Genomic DNA, 26,423 nt, shown 5'->3' with positions numbered 1-26,423 from the left:
GAACTGGAGAGGATCTGCAAGGAAGAATGGCAAAGGATCCCCATATTCTGGTGTGGAAAACTTGGTGCATCATTCCCAAGAAGACTCATGGCTGTACTAGCTCAAAAGGTGCTTCTACTCAATACTGAGCCAAGAGTCTGAATACTTATGGCCATATGATATTTCAATTTTCTTTTTTATTAAATTTGCAAAAATTACTACATGTCTTTTTTTTCAGTCAAGATGGGGTGCAGAGTGTACATTAATGAGAAAAAAATTACCTTTTTTAATTTACCAAATAGCTGCAATGAAACAAAGAGTGAAAAATGTAAAGGGGTATGAATACTTTCCGTACACACTGTATGACCTCATACCACCAGAACATTTTGTTCACACCATGCTTTAAGCCCACTGCACCTTGAGCTTCACCTTGCTGCCAACAAAAACATTCCCTATTAATTTCACTAACTAAACCAGGAAGTAGTTCCCTTTCCCTCTTGGCCTAGCACTCCCAATCTAGGCTAGTCCCAAACATTAACTGTATATTGCCCCACTGTACCTACAGTCACTATCTATCTCTATTATAACCACTAAACTCTATCCTATGCTTTCCCTACACCTGAGCTGAGTGCATGTTAGGCTACTTTCACACTAGCGTCGGAATCTCCCCGTCGCAATGTGTCGGGGAGAGATTCCGACGCTAGCGTTTAACGCATTGCACAACGGAGGCAGCGGATGCATTTCTCTGGCGCATCCGCTGCCCCATTGTAAGGTGCGGGGAGGTGGGGGCGGAGTTCCGGCCGCGCATGTGCGGTCGGAAAAAGCGGTCCGTCAGGAGCAAAAAACGCTACATGTAGCGTTTTTTGCTCCCGACGGTCCACATAAGCACGACGCATCCGTCGCACGACGGATGTGACGTGTGGCAATCCGTCGCAATGCGTCGTCAATACAAGTCTTGCGGCGGATTGCAGTTAACGCTAGTGTGAAAGTAGCCTTACTCACACTAGGCATTACCTTTATGGTATTTACAGAGCAGCATTGGTACCTACAACACTATACAATACAGACATTATATTGCTAAAAACCACATGACAAATAAATACTAATAATAATAATCTTTATTTTTATATAGCAGCGCTTTACAGTTTTTTGCACACATTATCATCACTGTCCCCGTTGGGGCTCACAATCTAGAATCCCTATCAGTATGTCTTTGGAATGTGGGAGGAAACCGGAGTGCCTGAAGGAAACCCACACAAACACGGAGAGAACATACAAACTCTTTGCAGATCTTGTCCTGGGTGGGATTAGAACCCAGGACCCCAGCACTGCACACTGCAAGGCTGCAGTGCTAACCACTGCGCCACCGTGTTGCCCAGAAAAAGTATACACTTCACATGGAACAATAAAACGCAGGAAAACCATCCAACACTATCTTTGTCATTCAACGCTGTCTTCAGGGACAGGGCAGTCCACACCCTCACATAAGTACAGGTCAGGACAGTTTGTGAGGAAAGCTATAGTAACATGATAAAGTGATTAACCCCTTCAAGCTAGTCCAACTGTTTATGACCCTACTAGAACTAAAATAAAGGTGACAATGGTCATTTTCATTAGCATGATTCTATTTAGTCTCTTGCCTTCTAATTGTGTCGCTTGTGACCATGAGGTTTTTTTCTGTTACTTAATTTCAGCCCATTTATGTAAATGGGAATCCACTGCAATATCAGATGTAGTCCATGGACAAATGTGGTATGTTTTTAATCCAAATCCTTCCAGCTCTGCACTTCACATTTGAAATTCAACATGCCTGTCTGTGTGATTGTAATTGAATTTTATGACATGCTGTATATTTTCTGCAGCACAACCAGGACCAAGTAAACTTCTGACTGATTTGATGATTGAAAGAATTCTAAAAGAGGATGAAGGTGCATATACGTGCACAGCAGAAAACACAGTGTCCGCTATCAACACTACAGTACACGTGTTTGTGAGAGGTAATACATATTGTGACAACTCAAATATTATAGTCATACCGGCCACTACTATAGGATAGTAATTACTGAAGGCAAATATTGTGTTTTTTTAACAGAAACCTTGACCGCGTATAGCCCATTTTTGGGGATTTCCTTCCCAACGTCACCCCTTAAAACCCACCACCTGTAACTGAACAAAGCAAAACCCACCTTCCCCCAACTTATCGTTAATTATGAAATAAAAACATAACTCATTAACTTCTTTGGAAAATTTTGGCCACAGCGGCCAGTTTATTAACAAACAACAATTATTATAATTATAACAACATTAGAAAAATTGAGGGGGAGGGTTCTTGGAGCTAAAAGATCTGGCATCATAAATATAAAGGCAAAATGCCCCAAACTTGTTTACCCAACACTTATTTACCCTCAGCCGTAAGCACCAGCTCGGGGGCACCATGTAACCCTATTCAGGGCAGACCAAAAAACCACCAAAGCTCCCGAGGACAAACCCCGTCCAGAGCCCGTAACCACAAGCCAGATCCACCCCAATCCAATTGACCTTCCTCCAATAAAACTTCACCAACTCCAAGAACCCCCGCCCCACTTGCCACTGTGACAATGAAAATTATCCGTACACACATAAAAAACAAACAACCTCACCCAAACACTAAGAATGGATAAAATTAACCCCACCCAACTACGAACATCCCTGAAAAAAGAGGGAGGGTGGGTGGGCTTTCAACGCTGTCTTCTTCCTCGTGACTGGCCTTTTCCTGCACTTTCCGTTCCCTAGCCCCCATACTCCTCCCCCATTCCCCTACAACCAATCCCCTCCATTGTCCCTTCAAAAAATAATATGGAAGGACCCTCCCATGGCAACGCAGTCATGGGGGGCCTCTATCTAGCTTCGCCCATTCCAGCCCCCCCTTCACCGCGTATAGCCCATTTTTTGGGATTTCCTTCCCAACGTCACCCCTTAAAACCCACCACCTGTAACTGAACAAAGCAAAACCCGCCTTCCCCCAACTTATCGTTAATTATGAAATAAAAACATAACTCATTAACTTCTTTGGAAAATTTTGGCCACAGCGGCCAGTTTATTAACAAACAACAATTATTATAATTATAACAACATTAGAAAAATTGAGGGGGAGGGCTCTTGGAGCTAAAAGATCTGGCATCATAAATATAAAGGCAAAATGCCCCAAACTTGTTTACCCAACACTTATTTACCCTCAGCCGTGAGCACCAGCTCGAGGGCACCATATAACCCTATTCAGGGCAGACCAAAAAACCACCAAAGCTCCCGAGGACAAACCCCGTCCAGAGCCCGTAACCACAAGCCAGATCCACCCCAATCCAATTGACCTTCCTCCAATAAAACTTCACCAACTCCAAGAACCCCCGCCAACCACGAACAGCCCTGACCAACTCAGGCTCGTGAGTGCCTCACCACAGCCAACGCCCTTTCAACTCCTTCTTGGAGGCCGAGCGCCCACAAATCAATTCCAATATCATTCAGGTGCACGCCATCCTCCCTCCAAAAATTACCATCGCCATCCTCCAACTCGAAATGCCTCACCGCAATTCCCCCATTCCTGGAAACAAACTTCGCCACAGCCCTATTAAGTTTTTTCCTGGCCCTGTTAATGCCTTCCAAGAATCGAGCCAACCTCCAGTGCTTCCGCGGCACGATGTCAGACCACACCGTCAGAACTCCAGGATGGGAGACCCAAAATCGCAATAAATCAAAGCGGATGTCCCTGATCAACTCCCGCACCGGTTTTGTACCTAAATCATTCCCCCCCAAGGGTACCAGTAAGATATCCGGAGCCCTATCCAGACGCGCGACCCGGGAAAATTCCGGCAACAGCCTCCTCCATAACATGCCCCGGAAACCCAACCATCGAATCATTACCGTATCGCGGCTAAATCCCAATTGCCTGCCGTCCGGCCTGGCGTCAGCACGCGCCGCACCCCAGTACACGAACAAATGTCCGAAAATCCATGTCAATAATGGGGGACGACCTAAAAAACAGAACAACAATTACCTACCAGCAAACTAAATAGATCCCCACAAACACCTAACGACGTACGTAACTGCCTCTGTAGCGGCCCCAATTCTAAAAGAGTGAGACCCGTAGAACCCGGAATCCAATCCCAAGTAAACCAAAACCTTTTTAAAAACTGCCGAAAATTGAAAACGGGACAAAAAGGTCCCGTCTTGGTGACAAAGCAGGGGGCCCGACCTACCAGACCACAGACTCCAGTACATTTCCAAACTGCTCTGCGGGCACATCAAACATCCGTCGACCCTACCTAAAACCACCCGCTTGCCTTTTCCGTACCTATCAGTTTTCGACCGCCGAATCAAAAAGGAAATACCTCCTGCCCAGAAATCAACATCCTCCGCCAACAAACCTCCCACCCTAAATTTGTTGGGGGACACCAACTCCCCCAATCTCAAAGCCCCAAAGAACGCCCAAGAATAGGCCAACCTAAACAAAGAAGCCTCAAAATGAGAACAACAAAGTCTCCCAACCACTTCTCCCATCCTAGTTAACAATCCAAACGAAATAGGTCTGCGCTTGTCGACGCTAACGTGCCCGCCACGAAAACCCTTCAGGGCCTGCACTACCAGAAAACTTTTCGAAATATCGACCGACCCCTGCAGCTTAAAACCAAAAGCCAAGCCTGCCATAAATTTATTCACTTTCGATATGGACCAACCCCACTCCTCCGCTTTGCCTACCAAAAACAACACCGCTAACGTCCTGTCACTCTCAGATTCAGATCCTCCCCATTGACCGGACCAGTTTTCCCAAATTTCCCAAGCCGATTTATAAGCTAGCCACATTGCTCTTGAGACCGAGGACTGAATTAACCGACCTCCTCGTCCACAACAATTTTCCACAAACGTGAAGGGCATACCACTCCTGAGGCGTCCGCGTCTGGCACCAACTCCCGGAAACGCTCCAACTGTGAACGAGACAAAGCATCTGCTATAGAATTTTGGACACCCGGTACGTGTACTGCAGAAATGTATGCATTTAAATACAAGCATCGCAATACCAACTCCCTAACCAATCTAATCACGGGGGAGAAAAAGAAGTCAGACTATTAATAATAGAGACCACACTTAGATTATCACAGTGAAACCTAACCTTCCGATTTTGAAAGATGTCACCCCAAATCACAACAGACACCACGATTGGGAACAATTCCAGGAGTGCAAGATTCCTATTTAAACCCTGTCTCCGCCATACTTCTGGCCACACCCCGGTACTCCATCGACCTCCGCAATACGCACCGTAACCAACCGAACCGGCTGCGTCTGTATAAATCTCACAATCAAAATCATTCACAGTATCCAACTGGATCAACGATCGACCATTGTAATTTGACAAAAAACGCTGCCACACCACCAAATCCTCTCTATGCTCCCTAGTCAAACGAACAAAATGATGTGCCGACTTGATTCCGGCCGTCGCCAATGACAACCTGCGACAAAAAATCCGACCAATGGGCATAATCCGGCACGCAAAATTCAAACGCCCCAAAAGGGACTGTAACTCCTTCAAAGTCACCTTACGCAGCCGCCCAATCCTGTGTACTTCTTGCACCAGCAACAACAATTTGTCCTCAGGCAACCTACACTCCATTCTGTCCGAATCAATAAGAATGCCCAAAAAACTCAAAACCTTGTCCGGTCCCTCCGTCTTCTCTTTTGCCAACGGTACGCCAAAAAGCCCAGCCATCCACTCCATAGTAGCCAACAAATTCCTGCATACTGCAGTGTCTGGGGGGCCAATAAACAAAAAATCATCCAAATAATGAATGGCTGAATGAACTCCGGTAACGTCCCTAATCACCCATTCAAGAAAAGTGCTAAACGTCTAAACAGTGAACAAGAAATTGAACAGCCCATAGGCAAACATCTGTCTAAATAAAAACCGCCATTCCAGAAACAACCCAACAAAGGAATGCTATCAGGGTGAACCGGGAGCAACCGAAAGGCCGATTCAATATCCGTCTTAGCTAATAAAGCCCCTATGCCATACCGCCGTACCCATTGCACTGCTGCGTCAAACGAAGTATACACCACGGAACATAATTCCTCATCTATGCCGTCATTAACTGACCTACCCCGGGGATACGACAGATGTTGAATCAACCAAAACTTGTTCGGCTCCTTCTTGGGCACCACCCCCAGTGGTGAAACAATCATACCTGCAACCGGCAATGAACCAAAAGGCCCAGCCATCCTCCCCAATTCCACCTCCTTCGCCAACTTACTGCTGACCACCTCAGCATGTAGGTCCGCTGACCTTAAATTCTTGGTAGAAAAGGGGACCACATGAGTAGGAGCCGGAATCCTAAAACCCTCAGAAAAACCCCGTAAAAGAATGCCCGCCTTTTCTTGATCCAGGTATCTATTTAGATAAGGGGCCATCTTTTGAAGCCTCACTGGGGTCTCCCCCTTGACTGCCACCCACTCCTGGCTTACCCCTGGCTTTCTTGAAACATTTGGACGCTCCGTGGGAGCCTCCGTTGCAGTAGGAACAAATGTGCTTAAATTTGCAGGAGTTCCCGTACTTACATTGGCCGTCATTAAACTGCCAACAGGTTCCTGATTTCTCTTTGCCTCCCTGGGCCCCCTGACCTCCTCCGGCATGTCCTGACTGTTGGTTCCCGGCTCCTCCGCTCCCGTGAAAGGACTGCCCATACCTCACCGGGGCCATAACTTTCAACCAAAGGCCAATATCTTTTTGCTCCCATTTTATTTCTGGCCTAACCGCCTTCCTCTGACGGAACTGCTCGTCATAACGCAGCCAAGCCTGACCCCCGTACGTACGATATGCCTCACCTATCGAGTCAAAGTAACAAAAAAGGCCCGAACAGTTCTCCGGAAATTTCTCACCTATGACGCTAGCCAGGATCACAAAAGCCTGCTGCCAATTAACGAAGTTTTGTGGAATCAACCGCCACCTCCTCTTCTCCTCCTCCTCCTTTTTACTATCCTCCTTCTTACTCTTGTCCAAGTTGAACTTCTCTAAAGGAAGGAGGGAGAAAATCTCCACATATTCATCCTTCCAAATTTTTTCCTTGACCTCCTTCTTTAAATGCGCACCGAGCGGACCCTCAAAGCATACATACACCTCCCCTTTTGCTCTGTCATCCAACTTTATTGCCTCCCCTTTATCCTTCTCCATCTGCACCAACACCGATACACCAGCCGATGATGCCTGTGCTGACCCCCCTGACCTGGCTGTGTCGCCATACGCGATCCCATACCCAAACCGTGCAGCCACGCTCCAAGAGGTGACCCACCAGTCCCCTCCGCGACTCCCCCTTCTAGACTTTTAAAAAATTGCGACGCCCCGGCTAAAACATCACTAATTCCCGACACCCCATGGGCCCCTACACCCGCCAGCACGCTGCTATCGACTACCGCAGCCTGACTACCCCCGACCTCACCTACCCGAACCCCCAACTGGGACAAATGAGACGTGGACGTATACTCACGAGGCTGCGCGGGTGCTGTGTCCCCGCCAGCCGGACATCCAGACTCCTGTCGTGCTCCATCCTCAGGCTGCTCGCTCCCCGAATCGCTCCTGATGTCGTCCTCCTGCAGCTCCAGGCCCGCGCCCCCGGCCTCCTCGTCACCAGGGGGGACCGGAGCAGGGGATCTTCCACGCTCCCCTGACTGTCTGGGTGACCGGGATCTATAATCAGCCGCAGCCCCGCGCAACCTGGTGCCACTTGCTGTGCTGCTGTTATCGCCGGATATAGAGCCAGGCGAAGCATATGGAGGCCGCCTGCCCCTCAGCCTGCTCTGCATGGCTCTCGCGACGTCGTGCGCCCCTCCTCCTCTTCTGGTGCCTGCGGCAGCAGACACCGCCGCGCTACCTTCAGCAGCTGCCTGCCTTGCTCTCGTGGTCGCTGGCCGTGCCGTGCTCACCGGAGCTGCACCGTCGCTGCTGGGTCCTCTCCCAGCCTGCGCTGGCCCCCGGCGCGCAGGCGCAGGCCGTACTACCGATGCAGCCCGCACTTCCGGTGCCGCCTGCCTGTCCGCTGTGCTAGTCGTCAATGTCGCTGGCCGGGCCGCGCTTGCCGGAGCTGCACCGCCGCCGCTGGGTCCTCTCCTAGTCTGCGCCGGCCGTACTATCGATGTGGTCTGCACTTCCGGGGATGCCTGCCTGTCCGCCGTGCTACTCGTCCCTGTGGTGCGGCGCCGTCCCACGCCAGCAGACCGGGGGCCTGGATTCCTGCCGGAGGCGGCGCCGGGCGGGTCGGCCGCACCACTGCACCTAGCCTCCGCAGGGTCCCGCGAGGGGCTCCGTGGCCTCCGCCTACCGCGCGTCCCGATCTCAGGTGACAAACGCTCCGGGGGTCTGGTCCTCCACGTCCGGGTGCCTCGTGGCTCCGCACTACCCAGCAAGGAGGCCAGCTGCTCCTGCAGCCATCCATCCCTGCGAGATCTCGCCACCTCCCGCAACCTATCGACCAAGCCCTCGACCAGTTCCATGGTAAGTCTGTGGAAGGGCTCAAAATGGGGGGGTCTCTCCTAGGAGTTCTTTCCACGCTGTCTTCTTCCTCGTGACTGGCCTTTTCCCGCACTTTCCGTCCCCTAGCCCCCATACTCCTCCCCCATTCCCCTACAACCTATCCCCTCCATTGTCCCTTCAAAAAATAATATGGAAGGACCCTCCCATGGCAACGCAGTCATGGGGGGCCTACATCTAGCTTCGCCCATTCCAGCCCCCCTCTGTCTCAGTCTCAGTCTCAATAACAGAATCAAAGAATAACAAACAACCCTCTCTTAATTACATTTTTAAGCATAGTATTTTGAATTTTGAAAAAAAATGCTATTATGTAACTAAATATGAGCATAATCTATCACTTTATGACACTTTGCGTTATAGATCAGATTATTTCAAATTTAAAGGGAACTTGTCACCATGATATTGCCATCCAATTTAATGGCATGTTATAGAGCAGGAGCAGAGTAGATTGATATATGATTTTGTGAGAATAGATTCAGTATAACCTGTGTGTTTCCATTTATATCTCTGCTCTTTCTGTGATTTTCGGTCCCATCAGTGACTGACAGAAATATTTGTATGTACACTTACACAAAGAAAGCTGTCAGTCACTGATAGGATCACCCAGTGGACACAGGTTATACCGAATATATTCTCACAGAACTGTATATCAATATGTCATTTACTCTATAATATGGTGCCTACACATTTGACTGTATGTTCATGGTGACAGATTCCCTTTAAACAAATTGGATACGCTAACACTAACCCTAATCGGGAAGTGATACAAATGTCAATGAAATATATTGAAATAGGCATTGAATTATTGTGCCAGCACATGCTCAAAACCTTGTCTGAACCCTCAGGGAATAAGCACAAAACAAATAACTGAGGCATATTAGGTGGTATGCCTAAAATAATTACATTTGCTAGTGGCATGTATGGGTGGACATAATGGGTTGTAAATAGAGATAAGTCTATCAAATTTATCAAATTTCATGGATTCTGACTAACCCAAACTTTGGGCGTTTTGCTTCTCACAAAACCAACAAAAGTGCCACAAGAAGGCCATAAGTTTGCTGGATTCAAAATGGCAAGAAAAAGGTTAAAAAGTTATACTCACCTGGCCTTGGGCCTGATCTGTCCAGCTGCTCAACTCCTCTCAGCTTTGGTCTAGTCTTCAAACTTCTCTCATCTTGTCCCAGAATATTTGGCCCCTCTGCACAGGCTAGGACGCAGGAGAAGGTCAGAAGATGCCAAGAAGCGGTGGGAGAAGAAGCCTGAAAGACCGAAACAGAGATGGGCTGGTTAGCTGGACAGGTGAGGTCAGGGTAAAGTGGGTATACAGTCATTTCTTTTATTTTTTAACGTACATTTATTATGCTCTGTGGTTTGGGGAAACATCAGATTATAATAAGACACCTTTGATTCGCAGAGGATATCTTCAGAGCAAATTTAATTTCCTGGACAAATTCAAGCAGGCCTGCCTAATTGTCGGTAGTCACACAAAGATGGAATAGCTTGTGCTCACATATTACATTAAAGACAATTGCTCTAAATCAAGTTATGCTAAATGTCTTTTATTAAATATATACTTACTACATTTTTACATGTATTTAGAGCCCCCTGTTCTTGTTGGGAACCATTATATCGCTCAGACTGTGTCTTTGGGTGGCAGTATTATTTTACATTGTATCGTAAAAGGAAATCCAATTCCGAAAATTCAGTGGAACAAGAAAGGAAATGATATTCTGAATAATAAACGATTTAAGCAGTTCAGGAATGGCTCTTTAGCAATTTATAACACTAAGGTAAGCCAGCCTGTCCAGAAAGAATTTAGGACTTTATGATTTAATGATTTGTAGCTAACAACACTATAACTGGTCATACCGTCTGCACTTCTATATCATAGGCAGATTTTACTGTAATGTCTAAATATCTTTATCTCCCTTCCAATCTTACCCCTTCTACAACAGGCATCAATCCACTGTTTATTCCTGATTTATCTGTGCTACCTTACATATTTTAACTGGGCATTTATAGAAAAAATAGTAAGGAAGCAAATACATCACCTAGACTAATTTAGCAAAGCTTCGTTATCACTTTGTAATATGGCTATGATAATAGAGACCAAAAGAAATTAGTTTCTGTTGTTATAAAGCCTTTAAAAATATGCAAAAAAAATAAAGAAAATGTATCCCCTTTGTACACCTTCCATACATGTACATTCTGGTCAAAGTGCGCGTGTACGGAGTGTGCTCAGGAGCTGTACCACTCCATAAAGGGCAGATGTCTGCTGTAATACACAGCCTGCATCTGTCTGTAACAGCAGCATTCTGTGCTACTCACAATCGCTGCTGTTTGACTATTTCATTATTTCAATGCCATTGCCAATCACTGACAGATTTGTTGTTTTTTGGTTCCCCAAAAAATGCAATAAAAAGTGATTATTATGTAAGATTAAACCCAAAATGGTGTCAATGAAAACTACTGCTCAGCTTGCAAAAAATAGCTCCATCGACTGAAAAATAAAAAAGTTATTTTTTTTTACAAATTTCAGATTCTTTTTTTCATTACTAAAAATAAAATGACACAAATTTGGCATCTGTAGCCATACTGACCTGAAGAATAATTGGCACAAGTGGCGTCATCGCCAGGCTCTACAAATCTGGCACATGCGCACTGCTCATTCTGACAGCTTCACTGCGTCTCTGAAGCCAGGTGTACGATTCCTGGCTTCAGAGGCACGCACTTTGCATGACCAGAAACCATCTTCTAAACTTTCAAACATGCGCAGTGCGCGTTTCTGAAGCCAGGAAGCGTACACCCAGCTTCAGAGGTGCACTGCACTGACCAGAAGTTCAGAAGATGGCTTCCGATCATGCGCGGTTCACCTGTAAAGCCGGGAAGCATACACCTGGCTGCAGAGGTGCAGTAATGCAGGAGATGGCGATGATAATAGCTCTGTAAATTATGTTATCAAGCCCCTCTGGGCGTGATAACATGGAAAAAGGGCTGACTACTCTGGGGCAACTAACGCCCCATCGACTAGTCAAAGCCCTCATTAGCATAGCAAGTGGGGGCAATATAAATGCTTTTTTAACCTAATTTGTACACAAAAACTTTATACAGGTCTGGTTGGGCAGAGTTGGAGGGCATGAGAGACCCGACAGGTTCCCTTTAAAAGGAACATGTCACTTGGTTCATGCTGCCCAAACCGTGGATAGCAGGAATCAGGGCTTGGCTGCTTGCAGCTCTGAGAATGATGTACCTTTCTGCAATTGAACCACCAGGCTCTGATTCATGCTGGCCAGGCATGGGTAGCATGAAGTTGGTGATAGGTTCCTGGACATATCAATATTTGATCTTATTTCAAATAGTATATCAATAGAAATATACTAAACACAGCAGCAAATTCACCAAAGGATAACTGAAATAACATGGAGGGTTGCTAAATGGCCAAGTAAAAGTCTGGATCTAAATCCCTCAAAAATGTTGTAGGATGTGTTGAAACAAGCCGAGTATATCAGAAATCCCTCTCTCATGGCACAACAGAAACATTTCTCCCAGTTAGCGTTGGAGAGTAGTAGACATACAGACTAGACATGTTTATTTCTGCCCATGTGGAACAATATCAGGTAGACCTTTTCCTGCATAAGGCTATGTGCACACGTTCAGGATTTCTTGCACAAAATTCCTGAGAATTCCGGACATTTTCTGCAAGAAATCCGCAAGAAAACCGCATGCGTTTTTGCCGCGATTTTGCTGCGGTTTTGACGTGTTTTTGCTGCGGTTTTGCCGCGTTTTTGCCGTGGTTTTTTCCAGACACTTCCCAATGCATTTTGGAGTGGGAAATCCGCAAAAAAAAACGGAAAATTAATGAATATGCTGCATTTTTTGCCGCGAAGCGTTTTTTTCGCGGAAAAAAACGCATCATGCGCACAAAACATGCGGAATTCATTCTAAATGATGGGATGCTTATTGTATGCGTTTTTTTTTGCGGTTTTATAGCGTTTTTATTGGGAAAAACCGCAAAAAAAACGCAATGTGTGAACACAGCCTAAAGATAGTGGTTTATTTGTGAATATTTAGTTTTAAAAAATTACTGCAAACTCAGTTTATTAATGTTTTTTTTTTCTTCAATTACATCACCTTCATCTTTATATACAGTTTGAATGAAGGTAAAATATTAATATGTCCTCATATGTTAAATAACAATATGCATCACAAATGTCCTCACTTCTGCACATGAATATATATAAGGTTAAGAAATGGAATAGTGCTATATATAATCACATTATACATTTGAGAACAAATAATGAGATTGTTTTAAATGTAGACCAAGCTGTTCCAAGCTATAGACCCAATAATACGTTTACAGTATGAGGGGTACCAAGATACAGTATATATCTTTCCTGTATCAGTATGTGGAGTACATTTATAACACATGTTGCGAAGCCACTCTTAAGCCATGACATTGAGAATCATTGTGAATGCAAACTTTATCTTTTAGTTGGAAAATTAGAAAAAAATCTTAAAGCTTGGATTATATCCTCAGACAGTGTCCAAATTTAAGAAATGCACAGATTTCCGAGCAGAACACATTCACAGCTATACATAAAACACAACTGCTTTATTGGAGGCTGAAGTGAATGATTTTTTCCAAATCCATCAGCCAACAAGAAAAGTAAATCTAGATCTTAGCAGCAAAATGCTGAAACAAATTGTCTTATTGGCTCTTTTTTGCTTAACGTTTTTGCTGGAGTTTCCTCTTTTTTATGTATTATTACATAGCGTTCTGGTTTTCGGGCAGCTATTGCTCTTCTTGATGCTGTCCTACAAATAATAATTGATCACTTTATTGCACAGAATGAAGATGTTGGCGAATATTCCTGCATAGCTACAAATGAGGCTGGAATATTGGAGCACACAGTTACATTGTCTTTGCGAAGTAAGTTCTTTTTGTATATTTTGTATTAAAAGATACCAACAAACTAGGAGTGTTCACATTTCCAAAAATTACTGGCAGACACCACATGAGTGGCATCAATTTCACCAAAGTAGAAATAGTATAATAGGGACCGATAGGTCTTCCACTATGCCCAATCCAGCAGATGGGCACCCAACCGGGAGTGTTCACATTTAAACAAATGAGGGACTTACACCACAGAAGTGGCATCAACTTCACCACAGTAGAAATAGTATAATATGGACCGACAGGTCTTCCAATACACCCAATCCAGCAGATGGACACCCAACCAGGATTGTTCACATTTTCAAAAATTGCTGGCAGACACCACAAAAGTGGTATCAATTTCACCACAGTAGAAATAGTATAATATGGAACAACAGGTCTTCCATTATGCCTAATCCGGGAGATGGCCAGCCAACCTGGTGTTTTCACATTTTAAAAAATGAGGGCCTGAAACCACGGAAGTGGAATAACTGTCACGAGAATAGAAATATTGTAATTGGGATCGATATGTCTTCCACTACAGCTAACCCACCAGATGTAGTCCAAACATGACTGTTCACATTTCCACAAATTTGTTAATATCAGCAGCAGCAGGAGCCACAGCAGGCACAGAAGGCACACTAAAGATATCACAGAGTGCAGTTACGTGACATTAATGCATCACACTAAAAAATGCAATATCACCTAGCCTGTACAGTCTGCAATTGAGGTGTAAAAGTTCTTGAAGATCCATGACTTGTTCATTTTGATGAAAGTTAGGCGGCCTATACTTTCAGGGGACAGCTGGCTGCGCTTATTTGTCAGGACACCACCAGCAGCACTGAAGATACGTTCTGAGAGAACCCTGGCTGCTGGGCACGATAAAACCTCCAAGGCATGTGAGGCAACCTAAGGCCCCTCATCCATTTTGGAAGACGAAAATATGAAAGGGTCCAAACCCTCCCTGATGGTATTGATATTCAGTTATAGATACTCCTGCATAATCCTCTCCATTCGTTCACCACGTGTACGACTTGGACTCTGTTGTGCTGGTGCAGGAGCTGGTCTAAAAAAAAGTTTCAAAGGACTTACAGAAATTGCTTCTTCCACTTACACCACTGCTGCTACTGCAAGCTGCTAATGTTTTGGCATTGATAAATTGACATGCCGGAGCTTGGAAGTCTAGAGCTGTGATTTGAACTGTGTGATTTACTGCTGTCTTGGGGAAAAGCTCTCTTAAGGTTATGTAAAAACGTGTTTCGATACTCCAGAATTTGCGGGTCCTTTTCCAGGGTGGGAAGCATCTGGCAAAATGTGGTTTTATAACATGGATCTAACAGAGTGGCAACCCAGTAGTCAGCAGTATTCCTAATCATAACTATATGGGGATCATGTTGCAGATAGTGCAGCAAGAAGGCACTCATATGTCTGGCTCTACCATGCTGTGATCGTGACTGGTTAACAATGAGGCTCATTTCCTCCTTCCCCTCCTGCCAACCATAAACAACAGAGAGGGGAGGATTATCCTCATCTGACAGTTGCTCACCCATCACCTCTTCCACCTCCATTTGATCCTCGGACCTTGCACCTTTGATAACAGTTTGTCTGTTATCACCAGCCCCCCTCAGTTGCAGTAATCCACCCTTCCTTGCACCCACCTGTGTGATGACAGACTGGAACTTAGATACAATGTTATCCCTTCCACATCCTCTCTGCTTCCTCCTCTTCTTCTGGGAACACCATCTCCTTCCGCAGGCTATTTAAAGTCTGCTTCAGGATATAAATGACCTGAATAGTGAAGCTGATGATGACTTCTTCAGTGCTAACCATCTTAGTACTTAGTAGCCATTTCAAAACTGTGCAGAAGGGTGCAGAAGTCCTTAATTTGTGCCCACTCTGTAAACATGATATGCTTCACGTCCGTACTGTGTTGTCCCAGCCTATACGACGTGACATACTGCTTCAGGGCTCGTTGCTGCTGCCACAGTCGCTGCAACATGTGCAGAGTGGAATTCCACCATGTCGGCATATTGCGTATCAACCTGTTAACTGGCATGGAAAAAAGTCCTCTGTATTGATGCAAGTCGATGACCTGAGGTGTACGAACGTCAGAAATGAGCACACAGCGTACATTCTTTCTGGAGCAGCTCACCCAGGCCAGGATAGTGGCAGAGAAAACACTGTACCAACAGGTGGAGGACATGAGCCATGCAAGGCATGTGTGTGAGCTTGCCTTGTCATAGGGAGGGCCACCACCAGGTTTGCACTGTTATCGGAAATGGCCTTCCCTGGATGCGGGTTCTGTGGAGACAGCCATTGATCAAAATCAGCCTGGAGTGCTGTCTACAACTCTTCAGCTGTATGACTGCGATATCCAAGTCATTTCAATTTTAATACTGCCTGATTGTGGTGAGCCCTGGCTGCGCAGCACAGAGGTAGTGGGGATTCGCTTTGCACTGTTGGAAAGAGTGTCTCATTAAGGCAGAGCTCGAGGTGGAGGCCCTAGAGGATATAGAGGAGGAGGCAGAAGCAGTGGAGAAAGTGTTAAATGTAGAAGTTTGTCCTGCAAGACAGCGCCTACCTCCACAGCCACCAGAGTCAACCAGTGCCCAGCTAGCGAGATGTAGCACCCTTGGCCATGCTTACTCGTCCAAGTGTCTTTGGTGAAATGCACCCCGGCAGACAGAGATTTAGTCAAGGAACGGATGATGTTGTCTGCAACATGCTGGTGTAGCACAGGCACAGCTTTCTTAGAAAAGTTATGGCGACTGGGCAATTGGCACTGGGGGACTGCGACGGCCATCAGCTTTCGGAAACCGACTGTATATACCCATAAAGGCAACATTTTTGTGGCCAACAGATTGGAGATGGTTGAGTTCAGTCTCTTAGCTTTGCCATGCATAGGAGTAAACAATCTTTTATCTGACCACAACTGCGTGACTGTGGGCTGGCTGCAGTGCTGAGAGAGGGCAGAGTATGATGAACCGGACAAATTGTGGACTGTGAGAGAGGTTCAGACAGAGATTTTACAGTGGATTGAGAAAATTGTGGTGTGCTCATTCTCTGAGATGATTCAAAAATGGCAGGCATGTCCGCTTCCGTTACAGCTGATGGCAGGCTCAGCCAGTGTGACTGGAGCGGATAAAGAACCCGAGTTTATGCAGTCGAAGACCTGCGTCTCAATAGTTGGCATGGTAACAGAGGAGGAGGAAAAAGCAGCAGATGTGATTTATGGAGCAGCTGATGGTTGTTGAGGTCCCCTGGTCTGCATTTTAGTGCAGTGGGATTCCCAGAGTAACGCATGTTGATTGTGCATGTGAAAGTTCATTCATGTAGTAGTCAAATTATTGCATTTTTTACCTGTGCTCAGTTTTTTTTTTTGCAAAGTTGGCAGATTACATGAGTTTGCTCATCTTTTGTAGTGTCAAAAAAACCAGGCTAGGCAACCCTTGCCACCCCTGTGAGCTACAGATCCATGGATGCTGCTGGTCACAGCCACGGTTGTGGCTGAGGATGCATTGCTCGTCGTGGCTGCATTACTACATGTCTGTGACATACGGCGCAACGTAACTTCAAGTGTACCTCTATGTTCACACCAACTGGGATCTAATACCTCATCATCCTCTGTGTTATCACATTCCTCACCCTTGGAGTCACCCTCCATCTCTTCCTGCCCTGCCAGAACAGTACAGTCCTCATGAGCCTCAGATATCTGAGTCTCAACAGGATCACCTCCCCCCAGGGGTTAACGTCTGATGACGATGGTCAGGATGCTGTTCGGACCATACTTTGTCCTGCCCCGGATCCAAGCTAAAAAAAATTTGGGCATCAGTGCAGATTTTCACTTCTTGACTCTGTGAAGCTTTTGAGTACATTTCCAATGACCATTTCATAGAATGTGGGAACAGCTCTTCAGACTCACCCATCTGTGGTTCTGTACAGTCAGTTGTATGGTTGGAAAGTTGGGACGCGGGGGGAAGCAAGTGGAATTTGGGTGCCACCTCTGTGGACTGTACTGGGTGTGATGTTGAGTTGGAGGAAGAGGAGGAAAGGCCACTTGAAGGTGCACTTGCCATCCACTCGAGCACGTGCTCTTTCTTGGCCTCATCAACAAGGTGTACCACCTGTGCATCTTCCAAAGAAAAGTAGAGGAGTAGCCTGTCCAGTAACAGAAGTTGTCAGTTATCTTTGCATAGGTAGTGACGTTGGTTCACTAGTGCTTTTACAAATATTACCACCTACCCCATGTACACCTTGAACACCAAGCCTAATTCTCCTTCCACCACTGCCTTGCGTTTTTCCAGTCATGTTGCTCAGATAGTGTAGTAGGAGCACAGTATTAGCAACTAAAAAATAGATTTTAAACTCTGCACCGCCTCTGTAAACAGCTGAATTTCAGTGACACTAAATTCCAAGGTGAAATATGGCGAGCTGTATTGTGTTAGTCACAGAAGAAAGAATTGTTTGAATGTACATGAGGCTTGTGTGACAAAGAAGATATGCTACAAACAATTTGAAAGTCACATGTCCTCTACTGTAGGAACACAAGAATTTTTTGGTGGCCTCTGTGCTCAATTCTGGCTTTACAAGCAGAGGGACACAGTGGGTGTCATGTTGCCTCCATCCTTAAAATTTCTAAGATGGCAGTCCATTACAACAAGGTCAAGCAGCAGACATTGGGGACAACAAAGCTACAGACCGGCAGAGGTCGAAAACGACTCTCCACTGACCGGGATGACCGTCTTCTTATTCGAATGTCACTCAGCAACCGCACGATGACATCAAGTGACCTATAAAAGGAATGACAAATGGCAGCTGGGGTGAAGTGCACGGCAAGAACAGTTCATAACAGGCTCCTATAGTCAGAACTCAAGTCATGTAAAGCTAGAAAAAAGACTTTCATCAATGAGAAACAAAAGGAGAGCTAGGCTGAAGTTTGACAAAGACTATAAGGATTAGACCATAGAGGACTGGAGTAAGGTAACACAGGTCTGCAAAAAATATTTTTTCAAGAGCTGTTTGGTTATTCCATGTAATCTTTATGTTTTTAAGTGCGCTGAATCCGAAAATGACCTCCGTTTTGTCATAGGACATCACATTTTCTGACAATTTAAGTAACTATGTTAAATAAGACAATACTTCAAAATAAATGAAAATAGACTCATAAAATTAATTTTTTATTACAAATGTTTCATGAAAATCATTTTTTAACTGCAATGAACTCACTAACACACACTAAAATCGATTCTTCTTCCCTGTGAGGCTTCTCTTGGTACATTTACGCTTGTGAGCAGCATCTGGAATATCTCTCTGAAGTGTCCAACAGTAGTCTGCCATCATTGTAATGCTCCATCTTCCCCGGTACCTTCTTTCCATCTCTTTAATGTCCTGGTGGAATCGTTCACCTTGCTCTTCACTCACAGCTCCCAAATTTTCAAGAAAGTTGTCAAGGTGGGAATGGAGGAAAATGCACTTTCAAACTCATCAGGCAACCTAAAGCTTGAAATGCTTTCAGCATTCGTCCGACGATTTTATTGTAGTCAGAGTCTTGTATATCTTCAATGCATTGATGTGAATTAATTAATAGTAATTTTGACTTTCAAAACCCTAAGATAAAAAAAATACCAAAAATTTAGAAAAATATACAAAATTTGAAGAGAATTTTGCATTTTGTGGCAAATCCTGACATCCAGGATTTTTTTCAATATTTTTTTCGCTTTCAGCACACCAAAATACATGGAAATTAGAAGAAAATAATCAAACAGCTTTTTAGTTGCAGACCTGTGTAATCTTCTCTGATGAGTTTAATTTTCAACTTTGCCCAACACCTGGTCGTCTAATGGTTTCACGGAGACCTGGAGAGGCGTACAAGCCACAGTGTCTTGCACCCACTGTGAAATTTGGTGGAGGATCGTTGATGATCTAGGAATGCTTCAGCAAGGCTGGAATTGGGCAGGTTGTTCTTTGCAAAGGACGTATGAATCAAGCCGCATACAAGGTTATGCTGGAAAAACATTTGATTCTTTCTGCTCAGGCAATGTTCCCCAACTCTGAGGACTGTTTTTTCCGCAGGACAATGCACCATGCCACACAGCTAGGTCAATCAAGGTGTGGACATGAAGGACCACCACATCAAATCCCTGTCATGGCCAGCCCAATCTCCAGACCTGAACCCCATTGAAAACCTCTGGAATGTAATCAAGAGGAAGATGGATAGTCACAAGTCATCAAACAAAGAAGAACTGCTTAAAGTTTTGTACCAGGAGTGGCATAAGGTCACCCAAAAGCAGTGTGAAAGACTGGTGGAAAACATACCATGACGCATGAAAGCAGTGATTAAAAATCATGGTTATACCATAAAATATTGATATCTGAACTCTTCTTGAGTTAAAACATTAGTATTATTGTTTCTAAATGATTATGAACTTTTTTTTTTATTGCATTATTTGAGGTCTGCAAGCAATGCATTTTTTTGGTTGTTTTGACCATTTCTCATTTTCAGAAAATAAATACAAAATTTATTGCTTGGTACTTCGGATACATGTTGCAGCACAAAGTTTGACACATTGACAAATATTCTCTTCCGTGTTCCCTACATAGTGTAGGCTGTTATGTTTGCTAATGACAGGTGTTATGAAGGCAATCCAGAAACACAGTGTGCTTAGCGATCAGAGCGCACACAGTGATCTGACAAATACCCAAAAATACAAGAACGAGCTCTGAGACGTGGAAACTCTGTAGACTGCACACCTGATCCTATCCTAAACACAACTAAAAGCGGCTGTGGATTGCGCCTAACAACTACCTAGGCAACTCGGCACAGCCTAAGAAACTAGCTAGCCTGAAGATAGAAAAATAGGCCTGACTTGCCCCAGAGAAATTCCCCAAAGGAAAAGGCAGCCCCCCACATATAATGACTGTGAGTAAGATGAAAAGACAAAACGTAGGGATGAAATAGATTCAGCAAAGTGGGGCCCGATATTCTAGGACAGAGCGAGGACAGTAAAGTGAACTTTGCAGTCTACAAAAAACCCTAAAGCAAAACCACGCAAAGGGGGCAAAAAAAACCCACCGTGCCGAACTAACGGCACGGCGGTACACCCTTTGCGTCTCAGAGCTTCCAGCAAAACAAAAGACAAGCTGGACAGAAAAAAAGCAACAAAAAAGCAAAAGGCACTTAGCTATACAGAGCAGCAGGTCACAGGAACAATCAGGAGAAGCTCAGATCCAACACTGAAACATTGACAAGGAGCAAGGATAGCAGCATCAGGCGGAGTTAAGTAATGAAGCAGTTAACGAGCTCACCAGAACACCTGAGGGAGGAAGCTCAGAAGCTGCAGTACCACTTGTGACCACAGGAGTGAATTCAGCCACAGAATTCACAACAGTACCCCCCCCTTGAGGAGGGGTCACCGAACCCTCACCGGAGCCCCCAGGCCGACCAGGATGAGCCGCATGAAAGGCACGAACAAGATCGGAAGCATGAACATCAGAGGCAAAAACCCAGGAATTATCTTCCTGAGCATAACCCTTCCATTTAACCAGATACTGGAGTTTCCGTCTAGAAACACGAGAATCCAAAATCTTCTCCACAATATACTCCAATTCCCCCTCCACCAAAACCGGGGCAGGAGGCTCAACAGATGGAACCATAGGTGCCACGTATCTCCGCAACAACGACCTATGGAATACATTATGTATGGAAAAGGAGTCTGGGAGGGTCAAACGAAAAGACACAGGATTGAGAACCTCAGAAATCCTATACGGACCAATAAAACGAGGTTTAAATTTAGGAGAGGAAACCTTCATAGGAATATGACGAGAAGATAACCAAACCAGATCCCCAACACGAAGTCGGGGACCCACACGGCGTCTGCGATTAGCGAAAAGTTGAGCTTTCCCCTGGGACAAGATCAAATTGTCCACTACCTGAGTCCAGATCTTCTGCAACCTATCCACCACAGAATCCACACCAGGACAGTCCGAAGACTCAACCTGTCCTGAAGAGAAACGAGGATGGAACCCAGAATTGCAAAAAAATGGAGAAACCAAGGTAGCCGAGCTGGCCCGATTATTAAGGGCGAACTCAGCCAACGGCAAAAAGGACACCCAATCATCCTGGTCTGCAGAAACAAAACATCTCAGATATGTTTCCAAGGTCTGATTGGTTCGTTCGGTCTGGCCATTAGTCTGAGGATGGAAAGCCGAGGAAAAGGATAGGTCAATGCCCATCCTACCACAAAAGGCTCGCCAAAACCTTGAAACAAACTGGGAACCTCTGTCAGAAACAATATTCTCAGGAATGCCATGCAACCGAACCACATGCTGAAAGAACAAAGGTACCAAATCAGAGGAGGAAGGCAATTTAGCCAAGGGCACCAGATGGACCATTTTAGAAAAGCGATCACAGACCACCCAAATGACTGACATCTTTTGAGAAATGGGAAGGTCAGAAATGAAATCCATCGAAATATGTGTCCAAGGCCTCTTTGGGACCGGCAAGGGCAAAAGCAACCCACTGGCACGAGAACAGCAGGGCTTAGCCCTAGCACAAATCCCACAGGACTGCACAAAAGTACGTACATCCCGTGACAGAGATGGCCACCAGAAGGATCTAGCCACTAACTCTCTGGTACCAAAGATTCCAGGATGACCAGCCAACACCGAACAATGAAGTTCAGAGATAAGTTTATTAGTCCACCTATCAGGGACGAACAGTTTCTCTGCTGGACAACGATCAGATTTATTCGCCTGAAATTTTTGCAGCACCCGCCGCAAATCAGGGGAGATGGCAGACACAATGACTCCTTCCTTGAGGATACCCGCTGGCTCAGATAAACCCGGAGAGTCGGGCACAAAACTCCTAGACAGAGCATCCGCCTTCACATTTTTAGAGCCCGGAAGGTACGAAATCACAAAGTCGAAGCGGGCAAAAAATAACGACCAACGGGCCTGTCTAGGATTCAAGCGCTTGGCAGACTCGAGATAAGTCAAGTTCTTATGATCAGTCAATACCACCACGCGATGCTTAGCTCCTTCAAGCCAATGACGCCACTCCTCGAATGCCCACTTCATGGCCAGCAACTCTCGATTGCCCACATCATAATTACGCTCAGCGGGCGAAAACTTCCTGGAAAAGAAAGCACATGGTTTCATCACTGAGCAATCAGAACCTCTCTGTGACAAAACCGCCCCTGCTCCAATCTCAGAAGCATCAACCTCGACCTGGAACGGAAGAGAAACATCTGGCTGACACAACACAGGGGCAGAACAAAAACGACGCTTCAACTCCTGAAAAGCTTCCACAGCAGCAGAAGACCAATTAACCAAATCAGCACCCTTCTTGGTCAAATCGGTCAATGGTTTGGCAATGCTAGAAAAATTACAGATGAAGCGACGATAAAAATTAGCAAAGCCCAGGAACTTTTGCAGACTTTTCAGAGATGTCTGCTGAATCCAATCCTGGATGGCTTGGACCTTAACTGGATCCATCTCGATAGTAGAAGGGGTAAAGATGAACCCTAAAAATGAAACTTTCTGCACACCGAAGAGACACTTTGATCCCTTCACAAACAAAGAGTTAGCACGCAGGACCTGAAAAACCATTCTGACCTGCTTCACATGAGACTCCCAATCATCTGAGAAGATCAAAATGTCATCCAAGTAAACAATCAGGAATTTATCCAGATACTCACGGAAGATGTCATGCATAAAAGACTGAAACACAGATGGAGCATTGGCAAGTCCGAACGGCATCACTAGATACTCAAAATGACCCTCGGGCGTATTGAATGCAGTTTTCCATTCATCTCCTTGCCTGATTCTCACCAGATTATACGCACCACGAAGATCTATCTTAGTGAACCAACTAGCGCCCTTAATCCGAGCAAACAAGTCAGATAACAATGGCAAGGGATACTGAAATTTAACAGTGATCTTATTAAGAAGGCGGTAATCAATACACGGTCTCAGCGAACCATCCTTCTTGGCTACAAAGAAGAACCCTGCTCCCAGTGGTGATGACGATGGGCGAATATGTCCCTTCTCCAGGGATTCCTTCACATAACTGCGCATAGCGGCGTGTTCGGGCACGGATAAATTAAATAATCGACCTTTAGGGAATTTACTACCAGGAATCAAATTGATAGCACAATCACAATCCCTATGCGGAGGTAGAGCATCGGACTTGGGCTCTTCAAATACATCCTGATAATCAGACAAGAACTCTGGGACCTCAGAAGGGGTGGATGACGAAATCGACAAAAATGGAACATCACCATGTACCCCCTGACAACCCCAGCTGGATACCGACATGGAATTCCAATCCAATACTGGATTATGGGTTTGTAGCCATGGCAACCCCAACACGACCACATCATGCAGATTATGCAACACCAGAAAGCGAATAACTTCCTGATGTGCAGGAGCCATGCACATGGTCAGCTGGGCCCAGTATTGAGGTTTATTCTTGGCCAAAGGTGTAGCATCAATTCCTCTCAATGGAATAGGACACCGCAAAGGCTCCAAGAAAAACCCACAACGTTTAGCATAATCCAAATCCATCAGATTCAGGGCAGCGCCCGAATCCACAAACGCCATGACAGAAAACGACGACAAAGAGCATATCAAGGTAATGGACAGAAGGAATTTAGACTGTACAGTACCAATGACGGCAGACCTAGCGGACCGCTTAGTGCGCTTAGGACAATCAGAAATAGCATGAGTGGAATCACCACAGTAGAAACACAGACCATTCAGACGTCTGTATTCCTGCCGTTCAACTCTGGTCATAGTCCTATCGCACTGCATAGGCTCAGGTTTAACCTCAGGCAGTACCGCCAAATGGTGCACAGATTTACGCTCGCGCAAGCGTCGACCGATCTGAATGGCCAAAGACAAAGACTCATTCAAACCAGCAGGCATAGGAAATCCCACCATGACATCCTTAAGAGCCTCAGAGAGACCCTTTCTGAACAAAGCTGCCAGCGCAGATTCATTCCACTGAGTGAGTACTGACCATTTCCTAAATTTCTGACAATATACTTCTATATCATCCTGACCCTGGCACAAAGCCAGCAAATTTTTCTCAGCCTGATCCACTGAATTAGGCTCATCGTACAGCAATCCGAGCGCCAGGAAAAACGCATCGACACTACTCAATGCAGGGTCTCCTGGCGCAAGAGAAAATGCCCAGTCTTGAGGGTCGCCGCGCAAAAAAGAAATAATAATCAAAACCTGTTGAATAGGATCACCAGAAGAATGAGGTTTCAAGGCCAGAAATAGCTTACAATTATTTTTGAAACTTAGAAACTTAGTTCTATCTCCAAAAAACAAATCAGGAATAGGAATTCTTGGTTCTAACATAGATTTCTGATCAATAGTATCTTGAATTTTTTGTACATTTATAACGAGATTATCCATTGAAGAGCACAGACCCTGAATATCCATGTCCACACCTGTGTCCAGAATCACCCAAATGTCTAGGGGAAAAAAAAAAGTGAACACAGAGCAGGAAAAAAAAAAAAAAAATGATGTCAGAACTTTTTCTTTCCCTCTATTGAGAATCATTAGTTTGGCTCCTTGTACTGTTATGTTTGCTAATGACAGGTGTTATGAAGGTAATCCAGAAACACAGTGTGCTTAGCGATCAGAGCGCACACAGTGATCTGACAAATACCCAAAAATACAAGAACGAGCTCTGAGACGTGGAAACTCTGTAGACTGCACACCTGATCCTATCCTAAACACAACTAAAAGCGGCTGTGGATTGCGCCTAACAACTACCTAGGCAACTCGGCACAGCCTAAGAAACTAGCTAGCCTGAAGATAGAAAAATAGGCCTGACTTGCCCCAGAGAAATTCCCCAAAGGAAAAGGCAGCCCCCCACATATAATGACTGTGAGTAAGATGAAAAGACAAAACGTAGGGATGAAATAGATTCAGCAAAGTGGGGCCCGATATTCTAGGACAGAGCGAGGACAGTAAAGCGAACTTTGCAGTCTACAAAAAACCCTAAAGCAAAACCACGAAAAGGGGGCAAAAAAAACCCACCGTGCCGAACTAACGGCACGGCGGTACACCCTTTGCGTCTCAGAGCTTCCAGCAAAACAAAAGACAAGCTGGACAGAAAAAAAGCAACAAAAAAGCAAAAGGCACTTAGCTATACAGAGCAGCAGGTCACAGGAACAATCAGGAGAAGCTCAGATCCAACACTGAAACATTGACAAGGAGCAAGGATAGCAGCATCAGGCGGAGTTAAGTAATGAAGCAGTTAACGAGCTCACCAGAACACCTGAGGGAGGAAGCTCAGAAGCTGCAGTACCACTTGTGACCACAGGAGTGAATTCAGCCACAGAATTCACAACAGCAGGCATAAAAAGTGAAAACATGTTTCGCAGATGGCATATACCGTATATACTCGAGTATAAGCCGAGAATTTCAGCCCTTTTTTTAGGCTGAAATTGCCCCTCTCAGGTTATACTCCAGTCATACCCAAGGTTGGGCAGGGGAGGGGGAGCGGCAGCTGTGTAATAATACTCACCTGCTTCTAGTGCGGTCCCTGCATGTCCCTGGATCTCCAGGTACCGGCAGCTTCTTCATGTAGTGAGCGGTCACATGGTACCGCTCATTACAGTAATGAATATGGACCTGACTCCACTCCCATAGGGGTGGAGCTGCATATTCATTACTGTAATGAGCGGTACCATGTGACCGCTCAATACAGGAAGAAGCTGCCGGCGCCGGAGAGCCAGGGACTGCACCGCACCAGGAGCAGGTGATTATAACGCAGTGCGCGATATTCACCTGTTCCTCGCTCCACCGATGGCCGCCGCTGCGTCTTTCCCGTCCTATGCAGTGACGCTCAGGTCAGAGGGCGCGGTGAAGCGATTAGTGTACGTGCCGCCCTCTGCCTGAACATCAGTGCAGAGGACGGGGAAGACACAGCGGCGGCCGTCGGTGGAATGC

At 45.4% G+C, this 26,423-nt stretch overlaps 1 protein-coding gene across 1 annotated transcript in view; it reads left to right on the top strand.

Moving 5' to 3' along the window:
• Window positions 1–26,423, top strand: part of HMCN1 (hemicentin 1) — a 733,390-nt gene that overhangs the window by 515,397 nt on the left and 191,570 nt on the right. Inside the window, exons 84-86 of the mRNA XM_069737257.1 lie at window positions 1,842–1,976; window positions 10,124–10,314; window positions 13,373–13,454. Of these exons, the coding sequence (XP_069593358.1) occupies window positions 1,842–1,976; window positions 10,124–10,314; window positions 13,373–13,454 (408 nt within the window). The remainder of the gene's footprint in view (window positions 1–1,841; window positions 1,977–10,123; window positions 10,315–13,372; window positions 13,455–26,423) is intronic.

The sequence above is a fragment of the Ranitomeya imitator genome, chromosome 8, assembly GCF_032444005.1.
Source record: "Ranitomeya imitator isolate aRanImi1 chromosome 8, aRanImi1.pri, whole genome shotgun sequence".
Lineage (NCBI taxonomy): Eukaryota > Metazoa > Chordata > Amphibia > Anura > Dendrobatidae > Ranitomeya > Ranitomeya imitator.
This window is presented reverse-complemented; position numbering and strand designations above follow the sequence as displayed.